The 25,000-nt window shown below is 34.3% G+C and overlaps 2 protein-coding genes across 3 annotated transcripts in view; one reads left to right on the top strand and one right to left on the bottom strand.

The window, feature by feature from the left end:
* LOC129746060 (CTP synthase) overlaps window positions 1-25,000 on the top strand; it is a 289,351-nt gene that overhangs the window by 233,390 nt on the left and 30,961 nt on the right. The window lies entirely within an intron of this gene.
* On the bottom strand, window positions 4,861-13,083 carry LOC129746061 (alpha-N-acetylgalactosaminidase). Its single transcript, XM_055739492.1, has 5 exons — window positions 12,626-13,083; window positions 12,401-12,562; window positions 12,134-12,331; window positions 6,438-6,602; window positions 4,861-6,370 (listed from the first exon to the last, which is right to left on the bottom strand). The coding sequence occupies exons 1-5, from the start codon at window positions 13,049-13,051 to the stop codon at window positions 6,212-6,214; spliced, it is 1,110 nt and encodes a 369-aa protein (XP_055595467.1). The 5' UTR covers window positions 13,052-13,083; the 3' UTR covers window positions 4,861-6,211.

The raw sequence follows: 25,000 nt of genomic DNA, 5'->3' as shown, positions 1-25,000 counted from the left end.
ATAACCAACTGTCTACATAATTATCTCCTAATTGGAACGTATTCCATTCTGATTGCAGGTGACATTAATGTATTGCTAGAGTAATAACAAAGGCATTTTTACAGAGTCACCATCCACTTGAATTTTCTCAGCTATGCGTAATTCGGAAAAATTATAGCAGCATAATTATTGTCTCTGCGATGGAAGACTGCATCGATTTGCCTCTAAAGTTGGAGATGATTTTGTTGGCCATCTCTTCGATCGATTCAATACCCGCAATCCGATGGAGATTTTCGGTGCTGTGCCAAGGTGGAAGCCGCAAAATCATTCACAGAACCTTGTTCTGAATCCTCTGGATGGCTTTTTTCCTCGTCGCGCAGCAGCTAGACCAAATCAGAACTGCATACATTATCGCTGGTAGGAACACCTGTTTGTAGATAAGCATCTTAAAAAAAACAGGCACAATCAGGATTTACTGTTGATGATAGAACAAAGAGATTTAGTGTATTTATTACATTTAGACTAGAGATGTACCGAATATTCGGTCGGCCGAATATTCGGTCGGCTGAATATTCGGTCGGCCGAATATTCGGCGCCGAATATTGCCGAAAAACCGTTAAGCCGAATATTCGGCTCACCGAATAGTTGAGCTAAGTATTCGGCCGAATAGGCCGAATAGGCCGAATATCTACTACAGACTTGTAAATTTTTCAAACAATTTTTGATAACTTATAAAATATCCAAAAGTAATGTTGTTAAAGCTACGCAATCATTTAGAATTTATGGTTTCAGCAAAACATCTAAGGTGTATCCGCGTATATTTCACTGTAGATCGTACAAGAGAATGCTGAACGGTTTCGCTTTATACTTTGATTATAGTTTATTCCAGATTTTCTAGATATATTCAGGCTTGCCAGTAAAGAATCCAGATAAGTCAAATCTGGACGTGATGTCCACATATTGTTTAATATTTCCCGAAGTTTGCTCGGGTTTATTCAGATTATTTGCTAAATCAAATAAAAATCTCAAATTCCTCTTTAAAATTATTTAGATTTTTTGTTCAATTTTTCAAAAATTTCAAAATATACATAAATTTTGCCTCTTTAATTTTAATTTTTTAATAAATCGTTCTGGTTGCCTGACCGTCTGGATACGTGTGGTTGAAAGTATGGTATGCTTAAGGTTAATGATAATTTATCTTTTCAACAACTATTTTAATTGATGTCTTTAAAAATTCGACCTACATTTAATTCAATATCAGAGAAGCTTTCAAATAGCTTGGCATCTGTTTCGACGTGTTTTATCCCAGATTTCACAGGATCACAATCGCTTTGGTAATAAACGCCCTCGAAGCGGCTAGTCATCTGATGTCTTTTCAGTTATTGGTTACATTTTAAAAATCAGAAAGACCCCTACTTAAAAAATATCTTGTAATGCATAATCCGATAATATCATCTGGTTGAAAATAATCGACTAAAACATGAGGGGCATTAATATGGAAGAAATAGAAAGCATTGGAATAACCGATTAAGGTTTTTTCATTGAAAACTCTATAGCATATTCGACCGAATATTCGGCCGAATATTCGGCCGAATATTCGTTTGGCCGAATAGTTGAAAAGGTCAATATTCGGTATTCGGCCGTTCGCCGAATACCACTATTCGGTACATCTCTAATCAAGAAGAGCAACACCAGTTGAACAACCTTCAGATTTGTTAGCGTTAATCATATTAGTTGATGTGTAGTAGAATGTCCATGACGAAAACCAAATTTTTCATCAGGGAAAATAGAATTCTGAATAATGTGAATCATCATTCTATTCAAAATAACTCTCTCAAATAGTTTACTTAAAGAAGGAAGCAAACTAATTGGTCGATAACTTGAAGGCTCTGAAGCACTTTTTCCAGATTTCAAAATTTAAGTTACTTTGGCATTTTTCCATTTATAAAAGAAATGAGCCAAGTGAAAACATTTATTGAATATTTAAACTAAAAAATTTTAAGTGCTTTCAGGCAACTTTTTAATAAGAATATAGAAAATCCCATCTTCCCCCGGAGCTTTCATATTTTTAATTTTTTTGAAAATCAATTTATTTTCATCAATATTTGTCTCACAAAAACTTTCAAATACATTTTGTTTAGAAAGAATATCATCAAATTCTAGAGAAATTTGAGCATCAATTGGACTAACAACGTTTAAATTAAAATCACGAGCAGACTCAAACTGTTGGGCTAATTTTTGAGCTTTTTCTGCGTTGGTTAAAAGAAGTTTATCTCCATCTTTCAAAGTAGGAATTGGCTTCTGGGGCTTTTTCAGAATTTTAGTTAATTTCCAAAATGGCTTTGAGTTTTTCGTTATTTGTTTCGTTTATTGATTTTCGTTACGAACGCAATTTAAACGGCGCGGCGTTTGATCTCTTTTTGCAGGTCGCAATATATAAATTTTAAATAAGGAGTTCGTTGATATTGGCATCGACGAATGGTTTTCAGTCGTATCAAAAATTGAAGATCATCATCGATCAAAGGTTGATTAAATTTATGTTTAACTTTAGGTATTGATGCGGCTTTAGCATTGACTATTGAAGTTGTCAAATTTTCTACAGCCAAATCAATATCTTCTATTCAATTCAGTGGAACGTTTGCATCTAAATAACGTTCAATAAAAATCCTATATCGCTTCAAAGCATTGCTTTTCAAGTAATTGTCTGGCTTTAAAAAAGTTTCAGTGGTGGCAGCAATATGTATGTTTTGAGTTTTCAAAAATAAAAAGAATTCATCTTGGTTAGCCAGCAAAGATCTAGCGTTCCAATTCATAATATTTAAACATCTATTTGGATCCGTGAGGAAATCGTTAAGTCATAATAATTTTGTTAGCATAATTGAAGGAACTTTGGAAAGCTTCAAACATTTTCTTTTAACATAAGTTGCATCATTTCCATTAAATTTTTATGAAAAAATTTTAATTTTTCCTCAGTAATTTTGCCTAAATCAACAAAATTGTTAGGATCAAAGAATGAAGGAGAATAACGAGTATTTGAATTTCTGGGACTTTCCCAAGCCTTCGCATGTACGTTGAGACTTGGTTTTTTCCATTAGTTATACCCGAAGGAACATAAAGTACATAAAGGTGGATTTTCAACCACCTCTGAGACCGTTAAACAACGAGTCTGTGGCGCAGAATCAGCACAGGTAACATTAAAATCACTTCGGGTATTACCCAGCCGTGATTCCAATGTAGGCCGGGGCTGACCGCGAACAGGCAGATTGTTTGCCGGCCTGACGTATGAAGATGAAAAAGAGGAAGGAAGAGAAGAAAATTTTCTGACAACTTTGGGATTTTTCCTTGAAGCAATAATTTTGCCATAACAGGGCAGTCTATGGAATTGGAGGGATGATTACCTGCACAATTCGCACACCTGAAAAATTCTGTTAGTGGTTTATCACCACCAAAAAGGCATTTAGATTTTTCATGATCGAATGAGCCGCAAAGCATGCATCTGGCATTAAATCTACAATTTTTAGTGTCATGACAAAAAGCTTGACAACGACGACATTGCGTAATATTTTGAAGAAAATTGGTAGAAGATTTCCGAAAAGGTTTAAATTTTACTCGACAATGAAACATAAGACGATCCTTTTCAAGAATTTGCAAATTATCAACCTGATCCTTTTTAAAATGGATCAAATAAAGCTCAGGAGCAAAACCAAAACTACTGGTATTATTTGGTTGGTTCTTTTCCTCATTTCAATTACTTGAATCGGAGAAAAACCTAACAAAAAATTTAATTCGGTTGTAATCTCATCCGGTGTCTGATTTCCGGTGAGACCACGAAGTACAACTTTGAAGGGGCGATCACTTTTAGTGTTTTAAGTAAAAATTTGATTTTTTTAATTATTCTAAAAATTAAAAAAAATTCGAAAATTATCAAAAGATTCCGCCAATACACGAGCAGTTCTTCTTCGACCGATCTAAAAAGAAATCTTCACATCCTTGACGGAAGTGACGATTTCTTTCCGAAAGGCATTGAAGTCAAAAATCGTGACCGTCATTGGTGGAACCTTTTCGATTTTAGGAATATAAGAAGAAGAAGGTTTCTAAGTACTCTTATCAGAATTAAATAGGAATATTTCTTCATCGCCGATGTTATGAAGGACATCGAATGAATTGGAAATTTCACCTTTTTTGCCGATGGACCTGGATAAGCTTCGGCAATCCGTTTTATTCCGGCTCTTTAGCCGACCGATGACTTCCCCATGCTGGAAAGAAAAGAGAAAAATATGAATAAAAGAAAAAAAAATTTTAGCACTGAAAAGTCCTGATTTAAATAGAGGTAAGAAAATAAAATAAATAATGTAAAATAATCCTGCAGGTACACAGCAACGATACAATGCTCCGGCGTACGTGTTGACGGTTCAATGGTACAGATGGAAGTGGGACGTAATTTAGCTTAAAAAACTGCTATATTTGATATATGTATACCATTTTGTAACCACATTTTCGTTGCAACTTTCTTCTGAAGACACCAAAATGGGTCATCTACTCCTTCAAAAGTTATAAAAGAGATTATCATAGTAAATCTAGAATTTGCATCGAAAACTGAAAATTTTCCAACTAATGTACCCACTCAGGATGATGATGCAGGTAGCGTGCGTTGAAGCTAAAGTACTTATCAATTGCAGGTAAAGAACGCTAGATTTTTCGGGCTTTGTACAGAGTTTGCAGCAACACTAATTTTAAGTTTCAAGTAATATTTTAAGTGTCATATTTTTCATGATATTTTTTTCGGAGTATAAAAATGAGCAACCTTTCTTTTGGGTAAAGTTATAACTTGATTCTAGGATACTCGGGCTGTTTAGTAATAAAATAAAATTAAAGACTAAATATTTTGAATCACATGTATCTTTATTGGAAATGTCATATCACTTACAACACTAGGATAAAAATAAATTACATAAACGGGCATATCGTTTAGCGATTGTGTGTGCCATCGAATCGGACTTTTCCTATCTATCTATGTATGTATGTTGGGTGTTAGTTAGTCCTGCTGTTCCTTTCCCTTGCCGAATATGCTAATTTTATGCGATTTTATGTTTTACCAACCAGTATCTAGTGCCTTTGTTTCCAAGTGTGGAGGTGGAAAAGGTGGTTAAATTTGCTATTCTGCAACAAGTGTTGAGTTTTGTTGTTTTTCGAGAGTTGTATTTAAATTTGGGATTTTTTACGTGAGGGATTGACATTTTGGTTTTAAAATTATATTTAGATGGTGAAATTTTTTTTCCTGTGCGTGTAACTTGTTTCGTTTGAAAAGTTGTTTTTTCTCAACCACGAGAAATGTTCAAACGACGTTCTACAGAACCTTAGACCTACGGCGGCACTATGAGGCTATGTTGTGCTGTTTACTTGATTTTACTGTCTATAAAACTGTTTCCGGAAAGTTTCGCAACCACCCGCAACCGACCGAAGTGGGTTTGGGGCAGCAAAACAAATGGAACATCTACAATAAATATCACCATCACAAAAACTAATTGCTCTCAAAATCAGCATTTCCCATCACTCGAATTACCTTTCGATTTTAAATCTCGCCATCAGCTCGTGTGGATTATTTTCTAACTATTTTAAAACTGATTTCTTTATTTTTATTGCTTAATATTTGTTTTGATCTCGTTTGGTTTCCCGAAAATGTATCGCATCGCCTTTGAAGAGGGGTTTGAAATTTTCAACTGGAGTTTGTGGTCTTTTCTCTAATCAGGAGCTGGCACATATTGTCAAGTTTTTGTCGGATTGCTTTTGCGATTTTGTAGAAGGGATGGTATCTTTCTATGAAGATACGCCCCGTAGTATGTTTTTGGGTAATTATTTGTACAATTACTTCCTTTTTTGATACATTTGCACTAATAACTCGAAAAGCCGCAATCCAAGTTTGAATCGAAGCTTTCGCTGTGCAGTGGATTAATCAGTACTCATAATAGTCTATCATCACTGTACTTTTTTTTATCTACAATGTTTAAAATGTCATTAAATTGAATTTACTTATACGATTTACAAGAATACAATTCCTTATTGTTGATCTGAAAATCGCTATTTTAGTTTTGTTTCCATCGGTTTGTGTAGATTCAGACTTCGGATCCCTCTGATGATAGGGGAGGGACTTATCTAGTACCATTAAGAAAGGCTTGAAAGATGTTTGTTTTCCTTCACGTTATTTCTTCTTCGTTCCAGAATACGGTTTGGCTTAGTTGGGATAACGGTAGAAGATTGGGTTGTAGGGCCTTCGAGAGAATCGTTCCGGCTGGACGTCGGCACGCAGAATCACCACACCGGAAGGATTCACCTTAACCTTAATCTTGGTCTGGGGGCTCAGTATTCCATAGTCGACTTCCTCGTACAGATCCTGGAATCGATGAAGGTCGTTAGATATCAATGAATCCCTTTTTTTACGATTCCAAGTTCAAATTTACCTCAACCCTGTAGCCGGTTGGCGAAATCAGACCCAGTTCCCGTAGAGTTACGGCCACATCCGAGGGTGTTCCGTCAGTTCTGCGGTTCACGAAGGCAATGGCGTAGGAGTAGAACGTTTGATAGATGGGGGTGATCGGTCGGGACCAGATTTCGATGCCTTTGTGCTGTGAATTGAAATTTTAACATAAGTTCAGTAGAGTACACAGAAATATAATTTCGGATAGCAGCATCCAACTTAGATACAAACTTATGATTCAAACTTTAGGTTCAAAATTCAAATTAAAATTCCAGCTTCAGATTTCAGATTAAGGTCAGATTTAGACTTCAGATTTCATCTTGTAGCTTAAGATCAAACTCAGTTCTAAACTAAGGACTAAATTCAGGAACAGGCTACAATTTAACCATTAAAATTACGGTTAAATTTAAGGTCAGTATCATACAAAATTCATATTAAATTCTTTTAAATTAAGATAAGATACAAAATCATATTCAGATCAGATACGAATCAAATTTAGAAGTTATTCTACTGAGATCATGTTTTGATAAAATCAGAGTTCCGGTTAGGATCATATTCAGATTTCGAGAAGTTTCAAATAAGATCAGATTAGATTAGATACATTTTAAGAAAGATTTATTTCAGATTTAAATCAGAATTCGATTTGATTTTGAATCAGATTATATTCGATTGAAAATCTGATCTGAATCCCATCCTAATAATCTGAATTGGAGCTGAATCTGAAATCAGTCTGTTCATGAATTGATCTGAATCTTATCTTAATACAATCTAAATCTGATCATTATTCTTACTGAATCTAAAACAATGATCAGATTTCGATTCTATTAAGACAAGATTCAGATCAATTTATGAACGGAATGATTTTTGATTCAGCTCCAATTTTGATTATTAGGATTATTTTTAGATCAGATTCAGTTGAGCTTAATATCGCATTCAGATCAGTTTTAGATTAGATTCAAATCAGTTTTAGTCAATGTTCAAATCAGATTCAGATGAAGATTAGATTCGGAACAAATTCAGATCAAAGACAAACCAGTTTAGATTTAGATTAGATAAGATTCAGATCGGATTCAGAAAACACACCGATTTTGAAAAGATCCAGCTAGGATTAAATTCAAATTGAGATCGGATTCAGATTTGGACAAGATTCAGGTTTAGATAAAATTCAGGTTGAGATAATATTCAGATTTAGATAAGGTTCAGATTTAGATAATATTCAGGTTTAAATAAGATTCAGGTTTAGATAAGATTCAGGTTAAGGTAAGATTCTGATCAGATTCATATCCAGATTGGATACGATTAAGATCGATTCAAATTAAATTTCAATCACGTTAAAATCAGTCTGTCGGACTCACCCCAGATTTAGATCAGACTCGAAACATCTTCTGAAGAAATTTAGATTACAATCAGATCAGATAAAGATCCAAATCACATCAATTTTAGATCAGCATCAGATCAGATTCAAATAAAATTCAGGTTTTAAACAGAATTCAGACCATTTTTGATTTGTTAGATTTTAGATTTCGATTCGGTTCACATCAGATTCAAATTACATAAGCTTTCGTTTTTAGATCAGCTTCAAATCACAGACAGATTAAATCAAATCCAGATTAAATTCAGATTAGATTTAGATCGCTTTCAGACAAAATGTGAATAAAATTTTGTTGAGATTTAAACCAGAATGAGATCGGTATACATACATCAGATTGAAATCATATTCAGAATTCAACTCATTTTTAGAGAAGATTGATTTCAGATAAAGATAAGAATCAAATTGGATTTAAATCAAATTCAGGTGAGATAAGATTCAGAATCAATTCAGACAAGATTCAGATCATGATCAAATGAGATTTATATTCGATTAAGATATGATTTAGAACAGATTGAAAACAAAATCAGATTTAGATAAGATTAAGATGCGTTTGAAATCAGGTTAAAAATTCAATTCTTTTTTAGAGCAGATTGATTTCAGATTTCAATAAGATTCAGATTAGATTAAAATTCAGATGAGATAAGATTCAGATTAAATCAAAATCAGATTCAAATATGATTCAGAATCAGATCAGATTCAGGTTAGAATGAGATTCAGGTCTAATTCGAACAAATTCGAATCAAATTTGTTGAGATTTAGATCAGAATCCGATCCTCCATCGATCGATTCATGTTGAATAGGATTAGATTGGATCCAGATTGAAATCAGATTCAGATAAGGTGTAAAATGATGTAAGATTCGGTTCAGTTTCAGATTCCGGCCAGATTCAGATCCTATTCAGTCCAAATTCGAATTAAATTCCGATGAGTTTTAGATCAGAATAAGATTGGAATCAGATTCAGAATTCAAATGATTTTTAAAGTAGATTGATTTAAGATTTCGATTTGATTAAGATGCAATTCAATCGGATTAGATTGAGAATAAATTCAGATTCAGATAAGATTCAAATCAGATTCAGATCAGATTCAGAACATACACAGATTTCGAAAAGATCCAGTGAATATTTAAATCAAATTGAGATTGGATTTAGATTTAGATAAGATTCAAATTGAGGTAAGATTCAGGTTTAGATGAGATTCAAATCAGATTCATATTCAGATTGAATACGATTCAAATCGATTCAAATCCAATCCAAATCAGGTTTATAAATAAAATATTTTTTAGAGCAGATTGATTTTCAAATTTCAAAAATATTCAGATTAGATAAAATTCAGATCAGATAAGATTCAGATTAAATCCAGATCAGATTCAAATTTGATTCAGAATCAGGTCAGACGCAGATTAGGATGAGATTCAAATTTGATTCAGAATCAGATCAGACGCAGATTAGGATGAGATTTTAGGTTTAGATCAGATTCAGATCGGATTCAGACCCAATTCGAATCAAATTCTGATCAGATTTAGATCAGAAACCAATCCTCAATCGATCGATCGATTCATATTGAATAGGATTAGATTGAATCCAGGTGAAAATTCAAATCAGATGCAAATCAGATCAGATTCAAATCAGATTCAGATCAGGTTGATGTTAGATTCGGTTCGGTTTCAGATTCCGGTCAAATTCAGATTCAGATCCAATTCAGACCAAATTCGAATTAAATTCCGATGAGATTTAGATCAGAATACGATCAGATTTTGATCAAAGTGGAATCAGATTCAGATTTAAAATCATTTTTAGAGAAGATTGTTTTAAGATTTTGATCAAATTTGATTCAGAATAAAAACAGATTTAGGTCAGATTCGGAACACACACAGATTTCGAAAAGATTTAGTGAGGATTTTAATCTAAGTGAGATCAAATTCAGATTAAGATAAGATTTAAGTTTGGATGAGATTTAGGTTTAGATAAGATTCAGGTTTAGATAAGATTCAGATCAGGTTCATATTCAGATTGAATTCGATTCAAATCGATTAAAATCGTATTCAAATCATGTTAAAATCAGATATAATCCACCGAATCCCCTCTAGATGCAGCTCAGATTCACCCCAGATTTAGATCAGATTCGAATAAATTTTTGAAGAAATTTAGATCAAAATCAGTTCAGATTTATGTAGACTCAAATCACGTCAGTTTTAAATGAGAATTAGATATGATTCAGACTTTAAACAGAATTTAGGTCATGTTTTGATTTGATAGATTCCTGATTTCGATTCGGTTCGGATCAGATTCAAATCACAGACAGATTAGATCTGATCCAGATGAAATTCAGATCAGATTCAGATCAGATTCAGATCAGATTCAGATCAGATTCAGATCAGATTCAGATCAGATTCAGATCAGATTCAGATCAGATTCAGATCAGATTCAGATCAGATTCAGATCAGATTCAGATCAGATTCAGATCAGATTCAGATCAGATTCAGATCAGATTCAGATCAGATTCAGATCAGATTCAGATAAGATTCAGATAAGATTCAGATAAGATTCAGATCAGATTCAGATCAGTTTCAGATCAGATTCAGTATCAATATACATCAGATTCAGAATTCAAATCATTTTAAAAGCAGATTGATTTCAGATTCAGATCAGATTAAAAAAAGAAAAGAATAGGTTTTAAATAAGATTCAGATAAGATAAGATTCGAGATTCAAATAAGATTCAGATCATATTACATCCAAATACATGATTATTTTCATATTACATTCAAATTGGATTGAGAACAAAATGAGATTATGATCAGGATTAGTTAAGATCAGGTTAAGATGAGATTTATACTAGATTCATATTCAGATGAGATTCAGATTTCGATTAAGATCAGAATCATACCAAATTCGAATTAAATTCTGATAAGATTTAGATCATAATCATACCAGACACAGATCAGATTGCAAGCAGAATCCGATTTAGATAATATTAAGATCAGATTGAAGTCAGGTTGAAATTCAAATCGTTTTTAGAGCAGATCAATTTCAGATTTTGATAAGATTCAAATGAGATAAGATTCAGATTAGATAAGATTCAGATTAGATGAGATTAGATTAAATCCAGATCAGATTCAAAAATGCTTCAAAATCAGATCAGAATCAGATAAAGATTAGATTTCAGGTTTAGATCATATTTAGATTAGATTAAGATTGGATTCAGACCCAATTCGAATTAAATTCTGATGCGATTTTGATCGGAATCAGATCATCGATTGATCGATCGAATTCATATTTAACAGGATTAGATTCGATCTATATTAATTTCAGATCAGATTCAAATTAGATTTAGATCAGATTGAGATTAGATTCGGCTCAAATTCAGATTTTGTTCAACTTTAGGTTCAGATTAGATTCAGACCAATTTCGAATTGTATTCTGATGAGATTTTGTTCAGAATAAGATCAGATTATGGTCAGATTGGAATCAGATCCAGAATTCAATTAATTTTTGGAGCAGATTGATTGAGGATTTCGATTTGATTCAGATGCAATTCGATTAGATTGAATTCAGATCAGAGTCAGATCAGATTCAGGTTAGATTAGATTCAGTTAGGATTTAGATCCGATTCAGATCAAGTTCAACTCAAACTCAGATCAAATTGATATCAGAATTAAAATTTTAGCTTGAAGTCATATTTAGATTGGATTCAGGTCATATTTGAAGGTTAGGAATGAGATCAAATCCAGAATTCTGTTTCAGACACGATTCAGTTCATTTTAAGAAAAGATACAGACCAGATTTAGACCATATACAGATTTTATTCATCTCATATTCAGGTTGGATTCAAATCAAATTTAGAACAGATTTGAATTAGATTTCTATCGGAAAAACTTAGATTCAGATTAAATTCAGATCATATTTATGTACATCAGATTTAGATCCGATTTACACAAGATTTAGATCGAATTCAGATCAGATTAAGATCAGACCCATGTTAAATTTCGGTCAAATTCAGATCCGAATTCGATCAGATTGAGATTCAGAATTCATATCTAATATTCAGATCAGTATTATGTCAGAATCGGATGATATTCAGGTCAAATTTAAAATTCAGTTTCAAATAAGAATCAGTTCATTTTTAAAACAGATAGATTCAGATTTAAATTGGATTCAGATTCAGATCGGATTCAAAACAGATTTAGATCATATTCAAATTAGACTTAAAGAAGATTCAGATCAGATTCAGTTCGGATTTAGATTCAAATTTTAATCAGATTGACCTTCTGTTTGCTTCTTCGAAATCTCGATAAATCTTGAATTACCTTATAAATCCTCCGCCCCTGGATTCCGAGCGGGTCCTGATCCACGGCAATAATTTTCTTGTTCTGCAAAATTGCCTTAAACTCCGGCCGGATCGTTCTCAGATCAACGGACATCATCAACGGGGCCGCCATGATAGCCCACAGTGCCATCTGGGTCTTGGATTGTTCGTAACTCAGCCCGAAGTTTCCGATGATCAACTGCAATTTGAATTAAATGAGTTAATCTGTTTTTTTTGTTTTTGTTTTAATAATTTGATTAATGATTACCATATCGGGATCGTTCCAGTGTCCTGGACCGGCATTCGGGATGATGGCGTCCTGATTGTTACCGTAGTAGTCGATGATACTTTCCAGCGAGGCCCACGAGTCCTGGATGTCGTCGTAGTTTCTCCACAGGTTACAGTGCTGAATGATGGACGAGTAGTTGGGCTGAAAACAGAAGGGTTTGAATTTCTCTTTAAAAACAAAATCCACAAAGCGATTCGAACTCACGTTCATTCCGGCGTAGATCTGATAGACAGGCCAACTGCAGGAGTACACCATCGCCCGTCCGGTAGCATTCAGGTGCCGCCCAAACTCTGGATATCCGTGGTCCATATCGATCGGCAGCGAGTAGCATCCGTCCAGCTTGACGTAGTCCACATCCCAGGAGGCAAATTGGGCGGCATCGTTCTGAGAGAACCCTAGGATTCCCGGATACCCGGCGCAGGTGTAATTACCGTAATCCTCGTAGATACCGAACTTCAGTCCCTTGGAGTGCACGTAATCGGCCAAGGCTTTCATGCCGCTGGAAAACCGACGACGATCGGCAACCAGCTCACCGCGAGGTCCCCGGGATTTCTCCAGCCAGCAATCGTCCACGTTGATGTACTCGTAACCGAGGGCGGCATATCCTTCGCTCACCACCAGGTCGGCCATCGTGCGGAAAAGATTTTCGCTGAAGAGAGACGAAAAATAGGAAAATTTTTATTACAACATATTTTATATGGAATTTTCAACAGTGTATCTGACATTCATAAATTAGTAAAATTAACTCAGAACACAGCGTTCAACAGCGTAACACATCTCTTGAACTGCTAGCATAGACAATATCTTGAGCACAGCTGTGCAGTTCCCTTTTTTGCAGTGTTGGTAGTTTCGAATTATGTTTTATTTATGCCTCTGCCTAAAGAGCCTTGAGCGAAAATTAAATGCCAAGTCACTGACTGCTTCTTAGCAGTCAAACAGTAGGAGGCAGTTTGTTATCTTTTTATGTGCCGGCAATTAGGAAGTGTTATTTTGTTTTATTTATGATTCGAGTGGTAGTACGAGAGCTTATGCTCAGCTAGGATTTGCGATGACTACAGGTTTTTTCGTTAGAATCTGACCAAAGACAGAAAATCAGAAAGACAGAGAGGTAGAAAGACAGAAAGACAGAAAGACAGAAAGACAGAAAGACAGAAAGACAGAAAGACAGAAAGACAGAAAGACAGAAAGACAGAAAGACAGAAAGACAGAAAGACAGAAAGACAGAAAGACAGAAAGACAGAAAGACAGAAAGACAGAAAGACAGAAAGACAGAAAGACAGAAAGACAGAAAGACAGAAAGACAGAAAGACAGAAAGACACAAAGACAGAAAGACAGAAAGACAGAAAGACAGAAAGACAGAAAGACAGAAAGACAGAAAGACAGAAAGACAGAAAGACAGAAAGACAGAAAGACAGAAAGACAGAAAGACAGAAAGACAGAAAGACAGAAAGACAGAAAGACAGAAAGACAGAAAGACAGAAAGACAGAAAGACAGAAAGACAGAAAGGCAGAAAGACAGAAAGACAGAAAGACAGAAAGACAGAAAGACAGAAAGACAGAAAGACAGAAAGACAGAAAGACAGAAAGACAGAAAGACAGAAAGACAGAAAGACAGAAAGACAGAAAGACAGAAAGACAGAAAGACAGAAAGACAGAAAGACAGAAAGACAGAAAGACAGAAAGACAGAAAGACAGAAAGACACAAAGACACAAAGATGGAAAGACAGAAAGACAGAAAGACAGAAAGACAGAAAGACAGAAAGACAGAAAGACAGAAAGACAGAAAGACAGAAAGACAGAAAGACAGAAAGACAGAAAGACAGAAAGACAGAAAGACAGAAAGACAGAAAGACAGAAAGACAGAAAGACAGAAAGACAGAAAGACAGAAAGACAGAAAGACAGAAAGACAGAAAGACAGAAAGACAGAAAGACAGAAAGACAGAAAGACAGAAAGACAGAAAGACAGAAAGACAGAAAGACAGAAAGACAGAAAGACAGAAAGATAGAAAGACAGAAAGACAGAAAGACAGAAAGACAGAAAGACAGAAAGACAGAAAGACAGAAAGACAGAAAGACAGAAAGACAGAAAGACAGAAAGACAGAAAGACAGAAAGACAGAAAGACAGAAAGACAGAAAGACAGAAAGACAGAAAGACAGAAAGACAGAAAGACAGAAAGACAGAAAGACAGAAAGACAGAAAGACAGAAAGACAGAAAGACAGAAAGACAGAAAGACAGAAAGACAGAAAGACAGAAAGACAGAAAGACAGAAAGACAGAAAGACAGAAAGACAGAAAGACAGAAAGACAGAAAGACAGAAAGACAGAAAGACAGAAAGACAGAAAGACAGAAAGACAGAAAGACAGAAAGACAGAAAGACAGAAAGACAGAAAGACAGAAAGACAGAAAGACAGAAAGACAGAAAGACAGAAAGACAGAAAGACAGAAAGACAGAAAGACAGAAAGACAGAAAGACAGAAAGACAGAAAGACAGAAAGACAGAAAGACAGAAAGACAGAAAGACAGAAAGACAGAAAGACAGAAAGACAGAAAGACAGAAAGACAGAAAGACAGAAAGACAGAAAGACAGAAAGACAGAAAGACAGAAAGACAGAAAGACAGAAAGACAGAAAGACAGAAAGACAGAAAGACAGAAAGACAGAAAGACAGAAAGACAGAAAGACAGAAAGACAGAAAGACAGAAAGACAGAAAGACAGAAAGACAGAAAGACAGAAAGACAGAAAAACAGAAAGACAGAAATACAGAAAGACAGAAAGACAGAAAGACAGAAAGACAGAAAGACAGAAAGACAGAAAGATAGAAAGACAGAGAGACAGAAAGACAAAGAGACAGAAAGACAGAAAGACAGAAAGACAGACAGAAAGACAGAAAGACAGAAAGACAGAAAGACAGAAAGACAGAAAGACAGAAAGACAGAAAGACAGAAAGACAGAAAGACAGAAAGACAGAAAGACAGAAAGACAGAAAGACAGAAAGACAGAAAGACAGAAAGACAGAAAGACAGAAAGACAGAAAGACAGAAAGACAGAAAGACAGAAAGACAGAAAGACAGAAAGACAGAAAGACAGAAAGACAGAAAGACAGAAAGACAGAAAGACAGAAAGACAGAAAGACAGAAAGACAGAATGACAGAAAGACAGAAAGACAGAAAGACAGAAAGACAGAAAGACAGAAAGACAGAAAGACAGAAAGACAGAAAGACAGAAAGACAGAAAGACAGAAAGACAGAAAGACAGAAAGACAGAAAGACAGAAAGACAGAAAGACAGAAAGACAGAAAGACAGAAAGACAGAAAGACAGAAAGACAGAAAGACAGAAAGACAGAAAGACAGAAAGACAGAAAGACAGAAAGACAGAAAGACAGAAAGACAGAAAGACAGAAAGACAGAAAGACAGAAAGACAGAAAGACAGAAAGACAGAGAGACAGAAAGACAGAAAGACAGAAAGACAGAAAGACAGAAAGACAGAAAGACAGAAAGACAACAGACAGAAAGACAGAAAGACAGAAAAACAGAAAGACAGAAAGACAGAAAGACAGAAAGACAGAAAGACAGAAAGACAGAAAGACAGAAAGACAGAAAGACAGAAAGACAGAAAGACAGAAAGACAGAAAGACAGAAAGACAGAAAGACGGAAAGACAGAAAGACAGAAAGACAAAAAGACAGAAGGACAGAAAGACAGAAAGACAGAAATTAAAAAACAAAAAACATTCTGACACATTTTACTAAAAAAAAAAAATTACAGCACGGAGAAAAAAATATTTTTTATCAACAATATTTCGTCTATATTCAATCATATTGATGATTGATTCTCGACCAACTATATTAATTAAATATTCAACTCTATTTGTATGATTTGTTTTATGAATTCAACTATAAATATGATAGCTTCAACTAGAATTGTATGATTGATTCATCAATCAATATAATAAATTCAGCTATATATACTGATGTTGGGCATTCAACTAAATATATTGTAGATTCAACAATACAGCTAGGATTGAACTATAAATATGATTGAACCAATTATATTTCTATGATTGATTTAAACCGTTTAACTACATTTCATAGTTGTTTTTTTGTTGTAGTTTTCCTGCATTATTTTTTATTTACATTTTGGTTTTAAACATATTTTGTTTATTTGTAATTACAATTGAATTTATTATATTTATAGTTGAATGTGAGAGGTCATCCAGAAATTTATAGCTGAATCTATTATATTTATAGTTGTTTGCATAAATAATATCAATCATTCAATTGTAGTTGAATTTATCATATTTATAGTTGAATCAATCATTCCATTACAATTGAATCTATCATATTTATAGTTGAATGTGAAAGGTCAACCAGAAATGTAAAGTTGAATCTATTATATTTATTGTTGGATGCTTAAAATCAATCATACAATTACAGTTGAATCTATCATATTTACAATTTAATCAATTATACCATTATAGTTGAATCTATTATATTCATAGTTGATTGCGTAAGGACAATCATCAGTTTATAGTTTAGCCTTTTATATTTATAGTTGAATGCAAAAAAATCTACTATTCTTTTATGATTGGTATAACCAGCTTAAATAATTAGAACAACAGTCCTTTTTCTCCGTGAGTGTTCTGAAAAACTATTTCTACATATAAGTTTGAGCCTGCTTTTTGAAGGCCAAATTAAAAAAAAAATCTTGCCTTTGAAAGATTTCCTTTGTGATCAATGCGTTGGTAAGCTGAATATCTCCTTGGTTATGAGAAGAATTTTTAGATGTGTAATGTTTGTTTTTAAATATCAAAAAAAGACGATAATTATTTGTGTACTATTTCAGATAGGTTTAAGGTTTGTCAGTGATAAAAATGTGAATTAAGTAAATATGCTCAAGCTAACAAACTGTTTTGCGAAGGGAGGGAGATCTGGAAGCACTGCCTAGTATAGGGTGTGATTTTCCATGAGTGGAAGAAATAGTTCATTTTATAGTGATAGAGTTAATTTTTATTCTGTTTCATTTGTTAAGTCGATATGTTTAGTGTTTGGACCAATGTTAATCAAGGTGGTATAATGAATAGCGCGATGGATCAATCGAATTTTCAATTTTTAATTTAAGTGCACTGATTGCTTCGTTTTATTTTTGGTGGTGTGATGACGCCAACATGGCTGTTGAAGAGCTTTAACGAAAGTGCGATGTCCTTTTTCGGAAGGAGATAGCGCTGTAATCGTGTTAAGATTGGTTTTAAAAGATAGATGGCGCAGTGTTTGCTTTTTCAGAAAAAGCTTCGTGTTTGTTTATTGTGACCGCTGTAAATATTTACTGTACAACATCAGAACAAGATAAGTACATGTTGCTTTTAATTTCTAGTCTAAACAACACTTTTTTGGCATGTTTCTCTGTTTTCAAAAGAAACTTTTTTGGACGTGTTTTCTTTTGGTTTAAAGCGCGCGATAAAAGTGTTTTGTACGTGTATGATGATATCAATATTAGTTATTTCAAATGCGGTTATTTTTTTTTCTCTCCCGGTAATGGATAATTTTTCCGTCAGTCGGGTCGGTTCGTTGTGTGTGTGTTAGTGTGTTTTAGCGGGGAGAAAATTGACGTGATCGGTTAATTCGGTTGTCGGTGTTTATAAATAGTGTCTTAATGCTGCAAGAGAGCAACAATGGAGATTTTCTCCTCCGTTCGGTTGCTTGGGAAAAGAGTAGGTACATCAGATAAGCGAGGCGCGATCGGAGGCGTTTTTTTTCTTTCTTTTTTTTCTCTAAGAATTTTAAGCTTCGGAGGCTTATTCATCCCGAGCTTTATTTTTTTTTCTCTTTCTCTCCCCGTTTGCATAATGCGTTACGTTTTTTCTCATTAGGATATTCTTGCTTTTCTCGTTTTAAACGCGCGATAATCTTCAAAGTTGGACCGGTGCTTAATGCATTGTATGTGTATGACAATGCTACATTAGGACGTATTTGTTCTAAATAAAAACGCGATGTACTCGATAGTGTGCGACGCGACGATCATTAAATATTTAACTTTGCTTTGATCACATCCCTTCCCAAAGGGAATCCAGATCCTATTTACCTTCCCCACTAACAAACCACCCTTCCTGTGACGACCGTGGAGATTTAGAGGTGTATTCGGTCTCTAGTAGCAACGGAAGTCGAACTAATAATCCTTCCCTTTCCCCGATGAACCGTAAGGACGTGGCCGGTGCCGTTATTGACCATATAAGATAAAGAACCTTCAAAACGTGTACACAGAAAATGGTAAGCTAATCCCAAGCCCCATTTATTTGGATCTATGTACAATTTTGATGGTTCTTGTCAATCACGGAGTAGCAACTACTGAAATGTACGGTTTATCTAAGCTCAAGCTCAAGCTCAAGCTCAAGCTAACAAACTGTTTTGCGAAGGCGTTTCATAGTATCTCCAACTAAAAATACATAAACCTTCCACTTAACCTACCTCAGGGCTAGCTTATTTAAACTAATTCAATTGATTAGTACCGGCTCGTCTCACAGCAAAGTGTATTTGTTCGCATAACTTCCCCCGGATAGAAGAATTCTTCAATCATCCTCAAACATGAGTGGAAATATTTATCTGACAGACAACCCCAACACGTTTGCGTTTTTTGCCGTTTGAGCGAAATAGATACCCACTCTTCTCTTAGACGTAGGCTCGCAATTATGACTGTTTTGCAATATGAGATCATTACAGCCTATACCTTCCTCTAGTTGCGTCTTGCACCTTTACGGTGTTGATCATCCGTTTAAGTAGAGGAAGAACTTGGTTGGAGGTCTACCGGAGAAGACGAGAGGTTTTTTTTTTGCGTTTTGCTTCTGCTCAAGTGGGGTTCGGAAAATTTATGATCCATTCCATTCGTTCCTCTCGATCCGAATACTTTGCGAGGAGCTTGTAAATCATCACTTTATTGCCCGTTGCATTTATGTGGCATTTCAGGTGTTGTAACTTGCTATTTGTTCAACTGTTGGTAGCAATTTACATGAATATTGATTAAGTAAAATAAACCACTCAGACTATCAGGGATTCAGACACATAACACTCAACACCTGACGTATGACTTCAAGAAAAGACGATTAACATACATAGTTGTGGATGATGGATTTTTTTTATTGTAACATCAAATTTGAGAAACAAGAATCATGGGAATTCCTTCATATTTCTCCTGAACTTGAAATTTAAAAAAATTCTCACAGAGTAGATTTTTCTTTTCAATAAAGTGTCTAAAAGCAAGTACAAACAAAAGTATTTTAACATTCGTTCGAACCTTTTACGCTGTCAACACGTCTTGTTTCAATCTCTGTCACTTCCTTTTAAAGCCACTAAGGTGGTCCGGTGGTTGATTTAAGGTAACTTTTTTATCACACCCACTTTTCCGAATTAGTCTTATGCCCGTACGCGATGGGAAATATGCATACCCCGGTTTATTCAATGGCAAACCATTAACCAACACCGTCGTTGGACTGTTTGTATTTACAGTTTTTGCGGCTTCCACTATAAATACCTTCCATATACATCTAAATACTAGGCTTGTGGCACATTTTAAACGTCCATCATAAATCTTTGTCAGCTTGGCAGCAGCAGAAGGGAAAAAAAATCGAGCCTCCGAAAAAAACGGATGCTAATAAAGATGGCTCATCTTATAGCGCAGGTCGTAGCAGCATCGTTTAATGGATGATGATGATGGGGGAGTCATTTTGAAGATTCCCACGCGACCTGTTCGACGTTTCCATTTGGTGGTCGATCCAATCCTTTGTGACGTCTCAGAGAGTAGCAAGTTTCGTCTCGTCAGCCATTCATGTTCTTTCTTCTTCTGTTGTTGTTGTTGTAAAAATTCGGTTGAATTAATATTGTTGTTGCCGTCGTTTGGCGCCGGGCTTTACGCGTTTGCCCATTTCTGTAGAGTGCAATCCATGAAAAAAATCAACAAAGAGGAATAGGCGAGGGTGTAAAAGAGGATGCTTATCGCTGATTTCGATTAAATGATTCAATTGTAATTAAGCGTGTCCGATTAGTCTTGATTGGGTTGGATGAGCTTGCTACTGCGGATACCTAGACGATCGTCAACTAATGGTGCCGTGAAATGTCGGGGGAGCTTACAGTTGACGGCCATTAAAAGTTTTCGGGGGTTGTTTGTCATATTAGCAGCTAGGTTTTCATGCGATATAGTGGAAACAATTTTCCGCTTCGAAGATTGTGATCGTTGGGTTGCCGTGAAATCAGACCCGTGCAAAGGACCCGTTTTAGAGGAGGGGGTGTTCGAAATTAAATGCTAAAAATAATAACAACATCAAAAATATACGATAAATAAGGAAGTTGATTTCTCACAGCATTTTCTTACAAATGATTGTCACACAAAATCAAAATATAATTATTTTTAATGATAAAATAAATCAAAATTTTCAAATCATTATGAAAGTTTCAAATCAATGCCGGTAATTGATAATTTTTTCAAAATGATGTTTCTTATTCTGAAATAAAAATTTGATTCAAAATAATTTCTAAGCACTCTAGTTTTTAAATTTGAAATAAATATTTCCAAAACACAGAATTAAAAAAATGAATTTTAAAATAAAATGTTAGATCAATTAAAAATTAACCTTGATTAAACATTGTTAGGACAATGATAGTAAATGTTATTTATTATTTATCTCAATCTACATTTCTTTTCTTCATTTACAATTGGAGGTTTGATTGAAAAAAATCCGCTGTAGACACATGCGACCGTTACTTGAATCGCCTTTCCAGACTTTTCGGAACTGTTATCATTCTAGAAGTCAACCAATTTACTTGAAAATGAAAAAAAAAGTTGCAAACGGTCGCAAATTGAATTTAGTTCAAAATGAATACTATTTGGTTATTAAAAAGTTTAAATTGTTTGTGTTGTGATCGATTACTTTTGTGACGTGAATTAACGCTAGAATTGACTATTTACTATGTTTGCCGTGATCAAGACTTGATCTCATGAGCTCTGGCTTAGAAGACTTGAACGCTATCCTCTAGGCCACGGTCGGTGGCTTCAGTACATACATAATACTTTGATTTCCTGTTTTCTCTACGGAAATAGGATATTGGTGTTTTCAAATAAGTTGTAGAGAAAATAATTACCCACAATTTGATGTGCATTGCCTTTCGATGGAACAACAACAAACCAAGTTATGCCTCTTTAAAGTTGTATAGTGAATTCACTCAGTTTAAACAGAACACTTAATTCACGTCACGAAATTTCAAGTTATTCTGAATGACTCTTTAGAGCCTTCAAATTTTATATTTATTTTTAAAAGTGATATTTTGTTATTCCGACTTGTTCAACCGTAAATTTTCATTATCTTTTCTTAATTTTTTCCTTATTTTGACTGGCACTTGAATAGCAACATATTGAGGTATCATAAGTAAAAATTACTACTGTTTCTCTTAGTCTTTGATTAGAAATTTTTTTTTCTTTCAATATTTTCGTTTTTACGTTAGATTTGTGAAAATCCGACCATCTGGAGGGTAAAAAGCTATCAGAGCATATTTCCCTTGTAAAATTTACAATAAATCAAATTTTGTGATGTGAATTTACTCATTCGTGGGGTTGTATCTAAGCTGAATTGCATCCGATTTCAGTGTTTAGTGTGTCAGAATCGACTCATCATTTTCATCTTGAGATCTTATTTATTATTGTTAGGTATATAATGTTGAAGTTTTCACGTAAAATTAAAAAGTTTCCTTTTTTATGGCGTGAATCACTCATTTGCGACTGTTTTTGTTCGCTTTTGAAAACAACTCCATTGGATATAAAAAAAATCCTATTTTCTACACAACGAAGCAATATTTGTTGACTTAAAAACGTTAAAAAATCCGAAAATATGCAATCCAAATTTTTGTTTGTTATTTTCATTGACTTTTTTCGGCGAGGAATGAAACAAAATTACTTGCCAGTTGGTCCAAACGTTTCGAGCTACTTTTGGCTGTTCGCTCCTCTTCAGTGGACCTTAAAAAGAATTTATTTTCAATACAATTTTCCATTTTACTAGATTATATACATAACTTACTTTATCTAGCGATCGTCTAACTACTGTTTGTTGTCTGTTGTTTGTTTTTGATGTTATGTTTACATTTATCTGTCAGTGTTCTGATCTTGGGTAAAATGGAGTTGTAGGCTGATTTAAAATTGATTGAGTATTTCTGTTTGTTTACAACGTCATTGTATCTCCTTATTTTGATGTGAAACATTTCTGGACAAATTCTAGTGTTGTACTTTGAGACTTTTTCTAAAATAGTGGTGTTTTTGAAATCGAAAGCATGACCGTACTCTCGTACGTAAGTTTTTGGAATAAATCTAGTTTTTCGCAGGGGGTGGATAAAAATTTTTGGGCATACTGTATTTCCTGTTCAATTCAAAAACTGATGATCTAAACTTGAGCAAACAATTGTAAACACACAAAACGAGTTTGGCTTTTCTAAGCCTCAAGGTAGGAGCCGTTTCAAATAAAAAATTTACAAAAAAAAACTTTTTCGTTTAAAAAAATGCTTAGTGGTTCTTAATGTACACAAATGAAATCCACAATAAAAAGGACTTGGTAGGCTGTGAGCGATCAGAGCTAACACGTTTTTTGACAGCGGAATACTGTAGAATTTCAAATGTTTCAAAATGTAAATTATTTTATGAATTTGGTGTAGTTCTAAAAAATTGTTTCACAAGATGTGATTAAGTGACTGCAGTTTGAACAGGATACCTTCGTTAACCTCTCCCAAAAGTTGGAGAAGCATCGATTCCTGGTTGCCTACCACAGGACAGCGATGGAGTTTCCCAGATCTCTTGTCCATCGGCGGAGATCGACGTTTGATAAATCTTTGGTGAGTCCGTTCCTTTGGGGGTTTTCTTAAAATTCATCGATTCCGCGAAATGCATTTTGCAGAACGTTTGTTTAAATTCAGTTACAACAACAGGTTATTTATATGCAAAGTGTCATTTTTGCTTTGCAGAAAATGTGACATTATTTGTTTCATTAATGTTCTGTCGTTAGTTCATTTAAGCTGCACCAGAATATTTTTTAAAATTTATTTTGATTGGAATTTAAATAGGCAAAATTTCTCAATAATTTGCAAGATTTTGTGTACAACTTTAATTTCAGTATTCGATATAACTTTATCAAAATAATAAACCAATATTTTTCTGCAAACATTTAGTAAAGTTTGCTACGTTTCGATGGTTCATTTAGTCAATCAATAATTAAATCAATCAAGCATGCAAAAGTAGAACTATCGAGCTACTAAACAATCGAAAAAATATTTAGACGAGGATTAGTTCCAAATTTAAAATGATTTATTGAAATATTTAAAATGTTAATAATAATAATTAATCCTCCTCTCAAGTACGGTATTTCAACGTTTACTGAGATTGCATTTTTAATGATTGTTATTCTGGAATAATAATAGAATTTGATTGCTATGAGGCAAAGATTAGAAACAAATTCAACAATTTATAGAACGGTTCTATCCTTAACACAAAAGAATATATTCAGAATTTTCAATTTTTTTAAAGTTTCATACCAAAGCTTTAAACTATGTTTATCATATAAAAGTGTTATATAATTTTTGAATACAAAACTGATCGTGAAGATTTAGGATATTGATATAGTTGGTGAGTTAAATAAAATCTCAAAAGCCGTTCTATAAATTAGAGAATTGCACAGGTATAACAGAAAGGGAAATAAGTTAGAAATTTAGAATAAACTTTTAAATGTACATTACTCACAAAAGATCGCACCATACCAAAATGGATGTTTACCTTTCGCCAACTAACAAAAACCATTCTTTGGTCCAAGAGTCGTATTGAAAATCAATGATGTGTTAGAGATTATTTTCAAATTATTTGAGTGTTCAGATTTCTTTTTAAATTTTAAAACTAATAACGCCTCGTAGATGTTAATAGGAGTTTCCTCAGGAAATGTCTAGGAGCATAGGAGGTGTAGGTAAAACGAAGATCGCACCATTTTCCAAAAATGGCTCCTGATCCAAACCTCTCCCTTACAAACACAACCCTTCTTAAGATACTTGAATATAGATTCGCAGACGTATAGACGGTTTCTATAGCTGGTGATACTGACTTATCATTGTTCAGAATTTTTCCAAACAAGCTTTTGAAGAAAACTGGAAAAACAGATTTATGATTGATCCTAAAAAGTATCTTACTAACAATCCTGCCTTTATTCCCCTTTGACTACTAGGACGTGGCCGGCGCCGTTATTGATCATTTTTGAAAGGGAGAGCATGAGTTTTGTACATTGAGAATGAGTTGCTAATCCCAGCTGCATTCTTTTGGCCCTTGTACAAAATTGATGGCCTCGATCAATCACTAAGTAGCAACCATTGGCGATGTGGAACTCGTTCTACTTAGCCACGCCACCGATCATGAAATTCGAAATGCATTGAATGATTTGACACAATATAGTTTTATATTTTCATTAAACCATGAGAAAATTGTGGTATTGTTGAAGACTAATTGAAGCATTTCGGGCTGGCTTAATGATTTAAGGTGGATATGAGTAGTCAAATAAGCTAAGCTAAGC

This window comes from Uranotaenia lowii, chromosome 2, assembly GCF_029784155.1.
Source record: "Uranotaenia lowii strain MFRU-FL chromosome 2, ASM2978415v1, whole genome shotgun sequence".
NCBI lineage: Eukaryota > Metazoa > Arthropoda > Insecta > Diptera > Culicidae > Uranotaenia > Uranotaenia lowii.
This window is presented reverse-complemented; position numbering and strand designations above follow the sequence as displayed.

What these genes read in the sequence shown, in the direction of transcription:
- LOC129746061 (XM_055739492.1), bottom strand. Translation starts at nt 13,051, where the DNA reads ATGGCCGACCTGGTGGTGAGCGAAGGATATGCCGCCCTCGGTTACGAG. An exon ending in AGATCTACGCCGGAATGAAC is followed by an intron (nt 12,563 to 12,625) that starts GTGAGTTCGAAT and finishes TTCTGTTTTCAG; the next exon opens with CCCAACTACTCGTCCATCAT. An exon ending in AGGGGCGGAGGATTTATAAG is followed by an intron (nt 6,603 to 12,133) that starts GTAATTCAAGAT and finishes TTCAATTCACAG; the next exon opens with CACAAAGGCATCGAAATCTG.